At 53.0% G+C, this 13,460-nt stretch overlaps 6 protein-coding genes across 6 annotated transcripts; 4 read left to right on the top strand and 2 right to left on the bottom strand.

Annotated features, from left to right (window-relative positions):
- Positions 1 to 89: 89 nt before the first annotated feature.
- IAQ61_007204 (uncharacterized protein) lies at positions 90 to 2,384 on the top strand (the record flags this gene model as incomplete). The annotated part of the gene is made up of 1 exon (XM_003840805.1): positions 90 to 2,384. One exon carries the CDS (start codon positions 90 to 92, stop codon positions 2,382 to 2,384), a length of 2,295 nt encoding a protein of 764 aa, XP_003840853.1.
- Positions 2,385 to 3,003: 619 nt separating this feature from the next.
- Positions 3,004 to 3,566, bottom strand: IAQ61_007203 (40S ribosomal eS24 domain-containing protein; the record flags this gene model as incomplete). Its single annotated transcript, XM_003840806.2, has 3 exons — positions 3,004 to 3,083; positions 3,177 to 3,424; positions 3,490 to 3,566. 3 exons carry the CDS (start codon positions 3,564 to 3,566, stop codon positions 3,004 to 3,006), a joined length of 405 nt encoding a protein of 134 aa, XP_003840854.2.
- A 456-nt stretch (positions 3,567 to 4,022) lies between these two features.
- IAQ61_007202 (uncharacterized protein) lies at positions 4,023 to 5,243 on the top strand (the record flags this gene model as incomplete). The annotated part of the gene is made up of 4 exons (XM_066097483.1): positions 4,023 to 4,181; positions 4,325 to 4,852; positions 4,907 to 5,042; positions 5,116 to 5,243. The coding sequence occupies 4 exons, from the start codon at positions 4,023 to 4,025 to the stop codon at positions 5,241 to 5,243; spliced, it is 951 nt and encodes a 316-aa protein (XP_065952525.1).
- Positions 5,244 to 6,353: 1,110 nt separating this feature from the next.
- On the top strand, positions 6,354 to 8,708 carry IAQ61_007201 (uncharacterized protein). The gene is made up of 4 exons (XM_003840809.2): positions 6,354 to 6,793; positions 6,928 to 7,358; positions 7,425 to 7,484; positions 7,540 to 8,708. The coding sequence occupies exons 2-4, from the start codon at positions 7,159 to 7,161 to the stop codon at positions 8,189 to 8,191; spliced, it is 912 nt and encodes a 303-aa protein (XP_003840857.1). The 5' UTR covers positions 6,354 to 6,793; positions 6,928 to 7,158; the 3' UTR covers positions 8,192 to 8,708.
- Positions 8,709 to 9,123: 415 nt separating this feature from the next.
- Positions 9,124 to 10,287, bottom strand: IAQ61_007200 (uncharacterized protein). Its single transcript, XM_066097482.1, has 3 exons — positions 9,797 to 10,287; positions 9,575 to 9,735; positions 9,124 to 9,499 (listed from the first exon to the last, which is right to left on the bottom strand). The coding sequence occupies exons 1-3, from the start codon at positions 9,858 to 9,860 to the stop codon at positions 9,314 to 9,316; spliced, it is 411 nt and encodes a 136-aa protein (XP_065952524.1). The 5' UTR covers positions 9,861 to 10,287; the 3' UTR covers positions 9,124 to 9,313.
- A 1,575-nt stretch (positions 10,288 to 11,862) lies between these two features.
- On the top strand, positions 11,863 to 12,532 carry IAQ61_007199 (uncharacterized protein; the record flags this gene model as incomplete). The annotated part of the gene is made up of 2 exons (XM_003840812.1): positions 11,863 to 12,230; positions 12,280 to 12,532. The coding sequence occupies 2 exons, from the start codon at positions 11,863 to 11,865 to the stop codon at positions 12,530 to 12,532; spliced, it is 621 nt and encodes a 206-aa protein (XP_003840860.1).
- Positions 12,533 to 13,460: the final 928 nt, after the last annotated feature.

The following is a 13,460-nucleotide window of genomic DNA, read 5'->3' as shown; positions in this document are numbered from 1 at the left end:
TCGCTTTGCCTCAGGCCCCAGCCGGCTCGCGTACAACTTCCTCGCATCTCGATTACGCGAAAGCGTCCATCTATCTGCCACCGCCCGCCATGGCAGAGGCAATTGCGCCGATACCCGTCGAAGACGTCACTCACTCTGACCAGGATGCGACTTCAGAAAGCTCCGGGGATGAGAGTCGCTTGGAGGCGCCTGTCGACCTCATGGTCACCACCAGGGCAAGGCGATCCAATGCGGGCAACCGCATGTCCACCCTGCTCGCAAAATCTGCTGAGCAAGAAGAGGAGGAGTGGGGCGAGGAATGGGAGGATGCGCCGAACGAGGAAGATTTCCAGGGCGGCGATGTCAACGAACAGGAAGACTACAACATGGACTCGTCATCTTCGGAGGAAGACGTTGAGGGTGCGGATGAGGACGACGCGGGCGAGAAGGAACTACGCAAGGCAGAGCGTCAGGAGAGGAACAAAAAGCGCAAAGCAACCACCAACCCTTTCGCTGCTCGAGTCGCCGCCGCGACACGCAAAAAGGTGAAGCTCGACGTACCGGGTGCTTCAGATGCACAATCGCGTAGCTCCTTTGGCCGGCCCCGGCCTAAGAAGAAGTCGGAGCGAGCTTCATGGATACCTACAGTCGAGGATGGACCTGTGCGGACGTCGTCGCGAAAACAAACAGTGGCGAACAAGGAGACCACAATGGCCAAGCTCAAAGAGAAGGACCGAAGACGAGACGATACTCTGGCTATGATGAAGGCTGCTGAAGCACGCAAGGCAAAGGCCAAAGAGCCACCACTTACACAAGCAGAGCGGCTTGCGGAAGCTGCGCGGAATGAGAGAATCAACAAGAAGACTCTACATAGGTGGGAAGAGGCGGAAGAGGCAAGGGCAGCCGAGCGTCAGGCCAAAATTGATGCCCTGAAAAATCGGCAAATCGATGGTCCATTTATTAGATTCTATAGTGGACCAGCGATATGGGTGGACGATAGTATCAAATATACGGGCAAGGATGCGCCAACACTAGACGATCTGGATGAGAAGCTGAACAAGGAGTTTCGGGATGCACAGAAAAATGAATCTTCCCCAAACGAGGAGGTAAAACACGATGAGGACCAACAACAAGATTCAACTGAGGCACAACCTTCGGGTCAGCAGTCAGCCACCTCAGCTGAGTATCAGCCACAGGCTCCTCCAATTCAATTGGGACATGCCTCCCCTCTACAGGAGGATGTACATCACGTCCAGCCTTCATCGACGCCATCACACGTTCCTCCTCCAACAGCGACTATACCACCACAACAAGACACTTCCCAATTACCTTGGACCGCCGCATCGCAAGGCGGGGATATATTCATGGGCTCACATGGTATCTCCTATCCCAACAACTCCGTGTTCGCTCCATCGCACCCAGACTCGTTCCTCTTCGGTATCGACCAGTACGCACACAACCAACAGACCAGCCCAACGCCCGACAATCTGCCACCAAATCCCTTCACCCAGGCATCTCCTTTCCAACAGCCATACGCACCACAAACGCACTCTCCCTTCCCCCAAGTCCACCCTTCCATGGATCCATCACACCCCAACGACCCAACCATCGGCTCCCAATCCCCCGTTCAACCATTCCAAAACCCACCGCCCGCACCCCTCCCGCCTCCCCCACCATGCCGCAAAGAGATCCGCCGCGCCCTCCGCAACCTCCTCATCCTCTCTTCCTTCCCAGACCTCGACCTCCCACCCCAACCCACGACCTCGCGCAGCGCCTCCAAAACCGCAGCCTCGATGCTCAAAGACAAAGACCGGTCCGCACTCATCCACATCTCCTCCACCCTCTTCCACTGGTCTCCCGCAGACGCCGCAACCTTTGTCACAGCCATCCTATCCACCTCGTCGACCAAGCCCCGGAAAAAAGACGGCATCCCCCCGACCGCCGCCGAACTCGCCTTCAAACCCAGCCACAAAATCTGCCCCGTCACCAATCTCCAGGCTCGCTACAAGGACCCGGAAACGGGCATGGCCTACCGCGACGCTCGCGCCTTTGGCGTCCTCAGGGGCCTCGTCGGCGGCGGCTTCGTCTGGAGCGGCGAGTTGGGATGCTATGTCGGCGGCCGCGCCAAGCCGCTCGAATCCATGCAGGGCAAGGGCTTTCTCGGTATGCCCCCCGCGAAGAACGTACCCAAGCGCTTTGGCGAGATGCTGCCCAAGAAACCGGTTGCGCCTCTGCCTGCGTCGTCGGCGCCTGAGGCTGCGGCTGCCGTGTCGTCCGTGCAGGATCCGGGTGTGGGCGAAACCGCGCGTATGGTTGAGGGAGCACATGACAGATCGGGTGGTGCAATGGATACGCCGTCTAGGCTTCCTGCAGTGAAGACGGAGGGGACGGGTGGTGTGGTGTAGTGTGGTGTAGTGTAATGTAGCATTTTAGTTGGTATCTGAGGATGTATTTCCAGTACCAGTGCAACGGTCTGGTCCACGTAAAAAGTAAGAAAAAAAATGGTGAGGCTCTGAGGCAAGTGCTGCCGTCCCTGTAGTATAGATGATGAGAAATATCAATGTCACTTGCAAGTCAGTACTACTTTGGTTTGGAGGTGCATGCTGAAATACCCAAGACAGGTTTTAGGGCCAGACAACAGTCAACGTCACAATCGCAAACAAGTGTTGTGCAAGGCGAATTGCTGTAGTCACGGTTTTGTAGCACCGCTGTAGTGGTATATTTGTCAGTATCGAGGTCAAGTCATCACCGTCGCGGTACGTGGCACAGGGTGGCGATGAATTTGTTCAGGATCGTGAGGTCCATGATATGCATTGATGGTGAGTAGACAATAAACTCAAACGCCATCCGTCTTGTTGTCCCTGTCCACAAGAGTTTTTCAGGCGCTCGTAGCTATACATGCCCAGGTCCGTAGAAGCAACTCCGTGTCCACCATGAAGAAGAAGCAGGCGAACCAGTAGTTCCAGAGAAACCGCCACTCGACTCCAGCCGTGACCTTCGTAGTCATCGTTAACCTGGAATCGCTTATTTCTTGTCCTTCTTCGCACCACCCGTGGTCTTTGCCTTTCCGCGGAACTCCTTCATCCTGTTCTTGCGCTGCTTGCCTGTTTCCGAGTCAGTATGCTATCCTGGGAACCTATCCAACTACAAGTATGGCCAGATCCATAACATTGCGTCGGTGATTGCGGAGAACGTACGCTGCTGCCTGCTGGCCTTCTCGACCTTGGTGGCCATGCCATATCTTACTAGCCTGTAGCGGGGCTCAAACTTCTTCATGGCCTCGTTGGAGTCGTAGATGAGCGCGAAGCCAGTGCTCTTGCCACCACCAAAGTGTGTCTTGAAGCCGAAGACTGAGACATCGTCCTTCTTGGCCTTGTAGAGCTCAGCGAGCTTGCCACGGAGTTCGTCCTTGGAAACGTTCGCGCGGTTGGGGTGGAGGACATCGCTGTTGGACCATTGTCAGACCCAGTCGATATCACAAGTTGCATGCCCGGCGTATCCTGCACTTACACGACCATCTGGCGACGTCCGAGGAGGGGGTTGCGGATGAACTTGCGCGTGCGCAGAGTAACCTGAGAATCGGCCATGTTGACTTTATGTTCGACCTGCGAGGCGTCAGTCAGACGCTATTTATGCCAGCGATGTAGCCGCAACGATTCCATGGACGTACTGGACAGAGTTCGATCCTGCTGTTGTCGATACGCTGTTGAGTTAGCTGGCGGCAGGATGATTGAAGTCGTAATTCGCAGATGTCGGCGTGTGGTCTAAGCTAAGCGAGCTCGAAATGCCGGCCACGCTTACCTAATTTTGCAAAAATAGTCTTGGCGGTGGAACATGTCCTCACAGCAAGCGAACACCTCCCACCCCAATCTCGACCAAGGTGTAAGATTTCTATCGGAGATACGCTGCACGCTGCGGTGTATCTGTCGTGCGTGGTCCAGTTTATTGATCAAAAAATGGACGATCAATGCGCGTCGCAGCTGCGGATTCTGCAGCGCCAGTATTTCCAACTGGTTGGGCCACATCAACTGCGTTGGCCAAACATGGAAATGCTGAAGAGACCCGAAGTGCAATCATGGCTGTTCGCCAATCTCTTCGACACAGAGAGCATCAGGTCGCCGCCTCCAGACCGCTATCAGCTCAGAATCCTGAAGATTCTCATTTCAAAACTTGAAGGGGCCATCACTGACCCTGAAGAGGATGTAGGCCCACCTCTTTCATCGCCTGAAGTTGGCATTTGGATTTGACTTGTACTATGCGCATATGCAGCCTCTTATAGACCAGCTATGTCGAGCTAAGAGCTCTGGTCGATACGTTTGCTAACCAGCCACTTGATTGTCCGCAGGAGTTATCCGATCAGCTCATGTCTGCAATGTCATCTCTCCTTTTCACCACTGTCCCTTCTGAAGCCGATTCGGCACAACAAAAGGCATTTGTGACGTACTCTTACCCAGGACCTTTGGACGAGCGCACAGTGACGCTACTAGAATCGCGGTCTGTCATCTCGTCCTCGGGCACGACTGGACTGAGGACTTGGGAAGCTGCTCTTCATCTCGGGTCTTATCTCACCTCAGCGCAAGGCCAGGCCAGAGTCCGTGGCAAGAGACTGTTTGAGTTGGGTGCTGGAACGGGCATGCTCTCGATACTCTGTGCCAAACACCTCAAAGTATCTGGCATTGTAGCGACAGATGGAGATGAGGCGGTCGTGGATGCAATCAAGACAAACCTGTTTCTCAACGGGCTTGACATCGACGATGCGTCTGAATGCCAAGTGCGGACAGCATCTCTGAAATGGGGATGGCCTATAGACGCAACAACCTTCTCGGAGGATTATGGGATGGAAGTACCGGACCTTCTCCTGGGAGCAGACGTTGTAAGGCATCATTGGGGTAGTACTGTTCAAGGCCATTGCTGACCAGATTTCCAGACCTACGACAAAGCCGTCATCCCTCGATTCGTCACGACAATGAGCGATTTTTTCGAGCAAAATCCAGCACTTCAAGTCCTGGTCTCTGCAACAATACGCAACGAGCAGACGTTCGAGACCTTTTTGAACGCGTGTAGTGGGTCTCACCCTGTTTTGCTTTCGTCGAGTTACGACATTAGGTGAGCTGTTGCTGACTTTATGTGGGGTAGAGCGGAACAGGTTCTGTGTTGAGCCTCTCGATTTCCCGCCCGTGCCTGAACATCTCCAGGATGGACCGTTCTATCCCACCACTACTCCCATTCAGATATGGGGCATCACTAGGCAGCAAAATGACTGAAGATGCATTCGCCCTCTGACTGAGTCATTGCGTGAGTAGATGTACTGTCTCGCCGACACGTGTCCGCCCAGATGACGAATCATGGCTAGGGCGAGTGTAGACTGACTGTGAAGTCTGCACACAGTCGCGTTTCAGAGTTGATCCATCAGGGTGTGTAGAGACTCGTGGAGACTCGGAGCCGCTCTAGACGGTGAGTGCTGTGCATCGGCCATGATGATTGGCCGGGTTGTCAATTAGCATGGAGTTTCGTAGGTAGCGTAGGTGGACAATGGACCCGCTTGTCGACGCATGTTGTTGGCTCAAGGCAGAAGCAGTGCGTTTGATGCTCCCGTCCGACCAGACGGGTCAACGGTCGTGATCCGACTGGCGCATCCTGTTGGACGGTGAGTTCATACCGTGCGATCGCCAGTCCCGCCGATGGCTGCGTGGTTTTTGAATTCGACCATTGAAGTAAAGCCGGATTGCCGAAAGCAGTAGTGGATGACACATTCGCAAGAAGAGCTCATTGTGTTTGCAAAGCTCGCAAGGCAACGTGATGCAGCGACAGCCACTGATAGGCAGCCGAGCGCGCAGCTGGTTGTGCGTTCAAGTTGGCAGCCGGCGCCAGTGGTAGAGTAGTACCTAGTCGTAAGAGTACCTACCGAGTTGCAGAACATGGAAGCGAGCGGAGGTGTTTCGTGGGATGAGCTTGGCCTGCGATTGGCCCGGGTCACAAGTCAGTTATGCACAACACCACGATGGCCCATGATGACCATGATGGCCAGGGCACCAAAGACATTTCAGACGACCATAACAGAGTGCCTACCGTATAGTAGAGTAGGAGACCCGCCGTTGGCCTGTGATGGAGAGAATTCCAGAAGGACAAGACACGCGGCGCCATGGTGGGTTGTTTGGGTGGGGGGATGTTGCCTGGGAAGGGTAGCTAGCCAACGGCAGCGGTGGAATGGCGTGCTGGATGCCATCCATGGCTCTATCCTCGTCGCAATCACGGATCATCCCCCACACGACGCAACGATAACTCAGCATATAACATCGAGAGCCCGGCCGTCGTCAACCGCGTTCTAGAGCTCCTCTCTCGGGACCAATGGGCTGTACTTAATGACTTGTGATCCCGCACATTCTCTCGGTCGACTCCCTGATCGTTATCCCCATTGCTGTTGCATTCCACCTTGCACTATCCTACACCATACAAGACAACTGACAACCATCTGCCATCTGCCGAGGGAAGCCGCTATACGACTGGCAAGGCTCGGCTGTCCAAGGTTGATGCCAACGAGCAATCGGTGTTGGTGATAGCAATCCAAGCCCGATCGCCCAATCGCCCATCTCTTATCGCTCTCCCGCATCTTATCTTGCTCCTTCCCCTGCCCAGGTGTGGCTGGTTAGGTCGAGCTTGCCCCCCGGAACGGCAACTGGCTACTCTGCCAGCAATCCTATCGACACAGACAGGCACCCTACCGGTACCTACACTACTCTATCCTTGGCTTGGGTCTGTCTTTATCCTTTATCCCCTCCCTTCCGACGTTGCACGTTCCTTGTTGGGTATACAAGTAAGTTTGCCCTCATTTCTCTCATTCCTGTATCTCCCTCCTTTGGTACACGATTCGTCGTTGCGGCTGCCCTTTGCCCAAGCTCACCCCCCCCCCCCCCGACGTCGTGTTCCTGGCTAATCTGTTGGCTGCAGCGCCGAGCAGATAAGGAAATATCAAAGAAGAGTGCACGTCCTCTCTCTCTCTCTCTCTCTCGTCATATCTCTACCTACCTGGCACCTGGCACTCGTCTACCAAGTGAACGAGGCTGTGTCACCGCTACTTCCCATCTGCTTCAGCCGTATCAAAAAAAAAAAGGTTGCTGCCCATTGCGCTCCGTGCGCGATTATTTTCGTGGGCCCTTTAAATCCACCCACCTGCCCAGAATGGCTACCCATCACGCTCGCCATCCTTCGCACCATTCCAAAAAGCCGGTGCCAGCGCACGCACGGCCGTCGAAGCCTGCGCCTCTCTCAAAAAGATCGCTTTCCTACAACAAGAGCAGTCACAAGGCCGCTCATAGTAGGGATCTTGAGGTTGCAAACGACGAAGAGGACTCAATGGCAGTGAGCTTCCTCAACTACTGGTATGTGCACATGAGGACTCGACATCCTGGTCGTAAACCCAACCGAATACTAACGTCGTCCTCTAGCACGGTCTGCGAAAAGCAAATCATTGTACCAAGTAACACGGTGCTCTACTGCTCGGAAAGGTAGGATGGCCGCGTCATTCTCCTTTCCCTGAGATCTTGTCTGACTTGCATGCAGCTGTCGTAAGACGGACGCCGAGAAGAGTCTTACCTACTCCTGCGACTACTACTCACCGCCCATGACACCCTTTGGCACATACTCCTTTGAAGACTTGACCTTCCGTGACATTGTCCCTCAGCGCTCTCCTACACAGTCGGATTCGAAACGATCGTCCATGGCCTTCTCTGACATCTCATCGGATGACAACTTACACTCGGACAACGAGAAGTCACTGCGATCAAACTCAGAAGCTTCCCGATACCTTCGCAAGTTCCAGTCAATAAATCACACTAGTGAGACCGTTAGGCCTTGTCGGCCCCGCTACAACCGTGCCTCTGCTTCCCAGATCAGTTTCCCGGTCGCGCCTTCCCTCTCACATACGCCGACCTCATCCGTCAGCTACTCACTGCCGTATACTCCGGCCAACTTCCGACCGCTTCCACCCAGGACAAATCCGCATAATTCATCCTATGGCGCCAAATCAATAGACCTCGTCACTCCTTTGACTGCCCCGTCAAGTCCGAAACAGTACACGCACAAGACCCCGCCCATTATGAAGACTTCGACGAGTACCATTGAGGGCGAGATCGTCTACGCCAAATCACCCGTCCCTTCGCCCTCTACCGCGAGCGGGAGTCTTGGACAACTGTTGAACTCCACACCCCGCTGATGTTTGGCTTTTATTTTTCCTTCTTTTCTTCTAGTACTCCACCCTCACAGCGGTGTCAAGAGTTTTGTCTAATCAGCACACATTATGGCATCTAGCTATGCAGGCGTAGCTCGGAGTCACTCCGACTCCCAATTTTCCTCTACATTTTTTTTTCCTTCTGAAAAAGTTCTATGGATTCGCGCTGGCCGATGTGGGCTTCAGTCGCACACAAATAGTTATATACCAGATCAAACGATCTCAAGAAAGGTCGTTGACAAAACCAAGTTTTCAATGAAACCTGACTTTTTATTTTAGTATGTGGGCTCGTCTTTCTTTCTGATGCAAGAAATCCTGAGCAGCATGCTAGAAAACCCACTCCCTCTACTTCCATCTATCTTGCTTGCCGTGTCTCCCACAAAACCGCCGATGACCATGTGACGCTAGCACACTCGGTCCCAAATGTTGAGTTTACATCCTGTAGACTGTAACACACGTCAGCATCCCTACGGCGCTTGCCTGGTATTACATGAGCGGTACTATACAGCCGTGACATGACCTACATGCTGCCCCCCTCCTCCCGCCATTTTTACAAGCCAACCCAACCTAAGCAGGTACATTCTTCCAACACCCGATCTACCCAGTCACATCCACACCGCTGTACGTCATTCTCACCCTCTTATTGTACCCAGAACACTACACTTGGGTTGTCCCTGTGCCCCAGGGCCTAAGCAAAACCCGCGTTACCAATCCGACGAGGAGATGACTCCGTGGATGGGCTCGTCGCGCCACGTACCTAGGTGAGGAAATGTTTGGGGTTGTGGAGGATGTAGAGTGTAATGTCGAGTGGGTGGGGGTTGGGCAAGGGTGTAGAAGCCAGATCTTTATAGCTTTCGAGAGATGTCATGTGGTTGTAACAAACACGTGAATGCACCATGCAATGAAGTGGGCATCACTCAGCGTACACAAAATGGGATTGACTGACGAGTCGATTAAAAAACATTACTACATTAAGGAGTGTCCTAGACCACGGCACAAAACCCCGTGCCCGACGCTATACATCGGCAAATATATACAGAAACCTCGTTCGTCTGCGTGCTCTCGAGAGTCGATGGCGTATGTTTGGCTCATCCAACGAAGGCCTGTCTACATTCGGCAGTCAGATGGAGAGGCATTAGTGACTTCAGCTTCAATGCGTCCGAGTGAGGTAGCCTGGTTGTTTGTGAGTTCGTTCATTGCTGTGAGTCCAATGTTGAAGCCAGTGCTAGAACTGTCAATGGCCACGACGAAGATGCTCTTGCCGTTGTAGGTAATCTTGTGGCAGGAACCGCACTTTTTTTTGGGGGGGGGGCGCATTTGTTAGTCGCTGTTGGGTCTGATTTGCGCATAATGGGGGAAGTTGTTTACCTGGGCCGAGTTCCATGCAATGCCTGAGAGACCACCAATGCGAGGGAAGTTGGGGATGGCGCCTTGTGTGGGGAATCTGTGCATCAAACCATTCGGGCCATCTGAACAGGAGACGACACCCATTGAGCGGTTGGGGTCATCGTAGCCGGTGTCGTAGCTGACTGCTCAGGTTTAGTATATGCACTCGTTCAAGTACCGTATTCTACAATAGTAGGTACTAACCCGACATGGCAGCCGCGGAGGCAACAAGGCTAGCAAGGCCAAAGGTTGCGAGGGAGAACTTCATGATGACGGCTGGAGCTGGAGGCTGGAGTTGCGTGGGTGGTTGTGGTTTGCCGGTGAGGACTGGAGTTTGAGTACAAAGGCGGTTGACCTGAGTTGATGATGGTGATTGTAGCTTGGGGTCACCACCTTTCTTATACCCATTGTGAGGAGCGGAGCACCTCGTATCACCTCCACTGCTTCATTCTTTGCTTCCGTCATAGCTTCGTGCATACTTAGCAACCATCGAGCGTGATGTGAGGGGATCCATCGCTGGCATCTGCCCATTTCCATAAGCCTAGCTGGAAACCGCGAGGCCAGATGACCACGAGATGGTTCTGTCGGCTGTATGGTGAAGTGGATGAGCTCATAGCGTCGAGGAGACACGAGATCCGGACATGTCAAAGGTGTATTTTTAGAGTGTCAAGAACCGCGAAGGGCTTGCCTTTGGCCAAATTGGGTGGGTCAAGCGAGGGAATTGTCTGCGGATAGTCGTTGGTTACATCGCGCCACCCTCTTTCGGCAGTCGCTCGCGGCGATCAATAAAGGCAAACCCAGCTATCCGCGACAACCGGAGAGATATTTGATTATCGAAGAAACGCATGGAAGAATGCTTCCACAATCTCGGGCTGTGGAATCGACGGCGAGAGAGGTGCAGACACGAGCGATGCAACGTCGGATCAAAAAGAAAATGTGCCTAACCGATCTAATGACCTACGTGCATGTTGCCCTCTGGTCATGCACGGCTGGTAGAATTACTCTATACAATATCCTGTGAGTACGATGATAGCGACTATAACAGTAAGGTAGTATGCATGTACTCAATCTATCGCTCTGATGTGGTCCATCCTTTGAGATCCGCAATTGACGGTCCCGCTGGTAAACTCGGAGAACGTACAAACGTTTACAAAAGGCGACCTAACATCCGAAACAAGACCGCCCCATGTTGGATCTTCTTTGAGTTGTGGCATCCGTACGCACTTGTCCATTATTCTGAGGGTTTGGAAGTGAAAGCTACTCTTCCCGTGATCAAAGGATCTAGTTGCGTATGGTATGAGCAAAGCACAGGGCTTCGGTCTCAACGGGTCTAGAAAGGGTGCCCATGACTCTGTAACTATCCATCTTGCCGGCCCGCCCCAGCGTTGACTAAAGGATCAAGCATTCGACACGCTGAAAGACAATGGAGTTTCTCCATCGCTACATGTCTGAGTTCGTGGCTCGAATGGCAGGGCATACGTACCGTAGATGGCAACGGCCTTGATCTACAGTTGACATGGCAATGCACAAGTACTTACCGGTACCTATACTTACAACACATAGGCGCCCACCTATACATGGCACGTCTCTACAAACGTGGGAGTACTGGCTCCTGAGCTGTCTTGACGATGAGTATTTGCTGTCACAACGGTGGGGTCCCGAGGCCATCTGGCTACCACTACGGAGTAGGTTCGCCTGGGGAAAGAAAAGTGTCCGTGCGCTCATCCAAAACATCTCACGTCCCATCAACACCTGTGCCCGAGTTTCATCCCTTTCGGAAACACAATCGCGCCCAAGGGATACGTCCACGACGCCCTTTGCCTCCCCACCTCTCAAACAGCGCGACTACGGTCCTCGGCCACAACAGGATGCGGCGCGAGTAGACCGTGGCTGAAATCGAGTGCGTGTGGCGAAGGGGTCCAATGACAGGACGCTCCATGCCTGCTCCATGTTTCTTTGCGGTATAAACCAAAGGGTGCCTGGCGGCAACCTCTTCGTGCCTTTCGCGACGCCTGAAGTCTCGAACTTGTTCCGCCATGGCCTGAGCAGGCCGAGTCTTCCACCTTGGACACCACCTGGCCGGCGATTACTGTTTCAATCTACATGGTATATAATGGACTCAAATCTTCTCAACTGCAGAAGATTCTGTAGGCCGGTCCACTGTTCTTTCAACGCTCATACACAATTCGACTCCAAAGATCTACCTTTCACTTCTTCGTCAAATCTTAATTACTAAATCGAGCTAGTCTCTTTTCACCCAACCAATCATAATGCGTTTCTTCACCATCGCTGCTACCGCCCTTGCTGGCACCACTTACGCTGCCGACCATATGGTTGCTGTTGGCACCAAGAAAGGCGATCTTGCCTTCGACCCTGAAAGCATTACTGCTGCTGAGGGCGACCTCGTTCATTTTAAATTCTGGCCAAAAAATCACAGTGTCGCCCAAGCTGCTTTCAACCGTCCGTGCGCACCCATGAACAATGGCTTCTGGTCAGGTTTCGTGCCCACAATGGATGCCAATGCAGCCGCCAACTGGACCTTCACATATGAAGTCACCAACGCCTCACAACCTATCTGGTTCTACTGCACCCAGGGTCAGCATTGCCAGGCTGGCATGGTCGGCGTGATCAACCCACCGTAAGCAGCCTATCCTCATGCATGGATGGTGGATCACTAACAATACTAGTCAATCCGGCCCAAGAACCCTCGAAGCGTGGAAAGAAGCTTCTGCCAACGCTCAAAGCAACATCTCCCCCACATCCGTTGCTGGTACTGGTGGCAACCTCACCCAGAACGCTACCGCCGGTACTGGTACTGGTACTGGCACTGGCACTGGCACTGGTTCAAGCCCCAGCCCTTCCACCGGTGCCGCATCCCACCTCTCCGGCAGCGTAGCCTTCGCCGGTCTCACTGGCATGTTCACTTTCTTCCTGCTCTAAGCAGCCCGGGAAGGATGCATACGCAAATGATACCGCGGCGGTGTTAGTGAAAGATTACCAAGAGATGGAGGTGATGTAGTAGCAGAGAAGTATGGTAGCAAGATATGATTGAGAGCAATCAACCTGGTATGACATTTTAGCGCTCGGAGTAGTCTTGGAATTAATTGTACTATGAGAGTTGAAAATGAACAATTATAATTACTTGAGCATATATCCCTATGGAAGTCTCACGAGCTGTGTGACAGATAGTATGCTAGTACGTTGTGCGTCCTCAAAGACAAATCCTAGTGAAGTTTGCCTTGCGGGACGCAGGCCGCGCGACGGTCCATAGCTATCGCAACATGATGGCACAATGCGAGGTATAGGCTGATTGGGTAGATGCACCATGAAAAACCAAGCAGATATGAATGAGTATTTCGAATCGACGAATTACACCGGACTGGTCAATTGGCAGTCCATCTGTTCGATCCATAGAGAACCTATGGTAGTCAGCACAAGCTATTCAAGACATTGCAATAGCAAGACTGTGACATGTAAAGCAATCAGACATCCAAGGAAGGTATTCGCGCTCATTGTCCATCGGTCTAAGGTTCAGGTTGATGGCTAGCGTGGAAACTGCGAATGTAGGAAATGTTTCATCATGTTGCTGGGAAGAAGTAATGGGAAGTCGTGGTGAGACTTACAGTATGGAATGGCTACGAGGCCGGCGGCTGGTTAGCTATAGTGGATCAGGATGGCATCGCGCAAGCACACAATGAGTGCGACAATCCGCGAGGCAGAAGTTTGTAGGAAGAAGAGTTGAGAGAGGAAGAAGTTGAAGACTGAACTTTTTAGTGGGTCCGGCGGTACATTTGGCCGGTGTCTAGATACAAGCGTGGGCCCGGCTGGGGCCGTTGCTCTGTGCGCTCAACGAGTCGATGATGCTAGA

The sequence above is a fragment of the Plenodomus lingam genome, assembly GCF_022343315.1.
Source record: "Plenodomus lingam strain CAN1 chromosome Unknown contig_27, whole genome shotgun sequence".
Lineage (NCBI taxonomy): Eukaryota > Fungi > Ascomycota > Dothideomycetes > Pleosporales > Leptosphaeriaceae > Plenodomus > Plenodomus lingam.
Note: the sequence above shows the minus strand (reverse complement) of the source record. Positions and strands in the feature narration are given on the sequence as shown.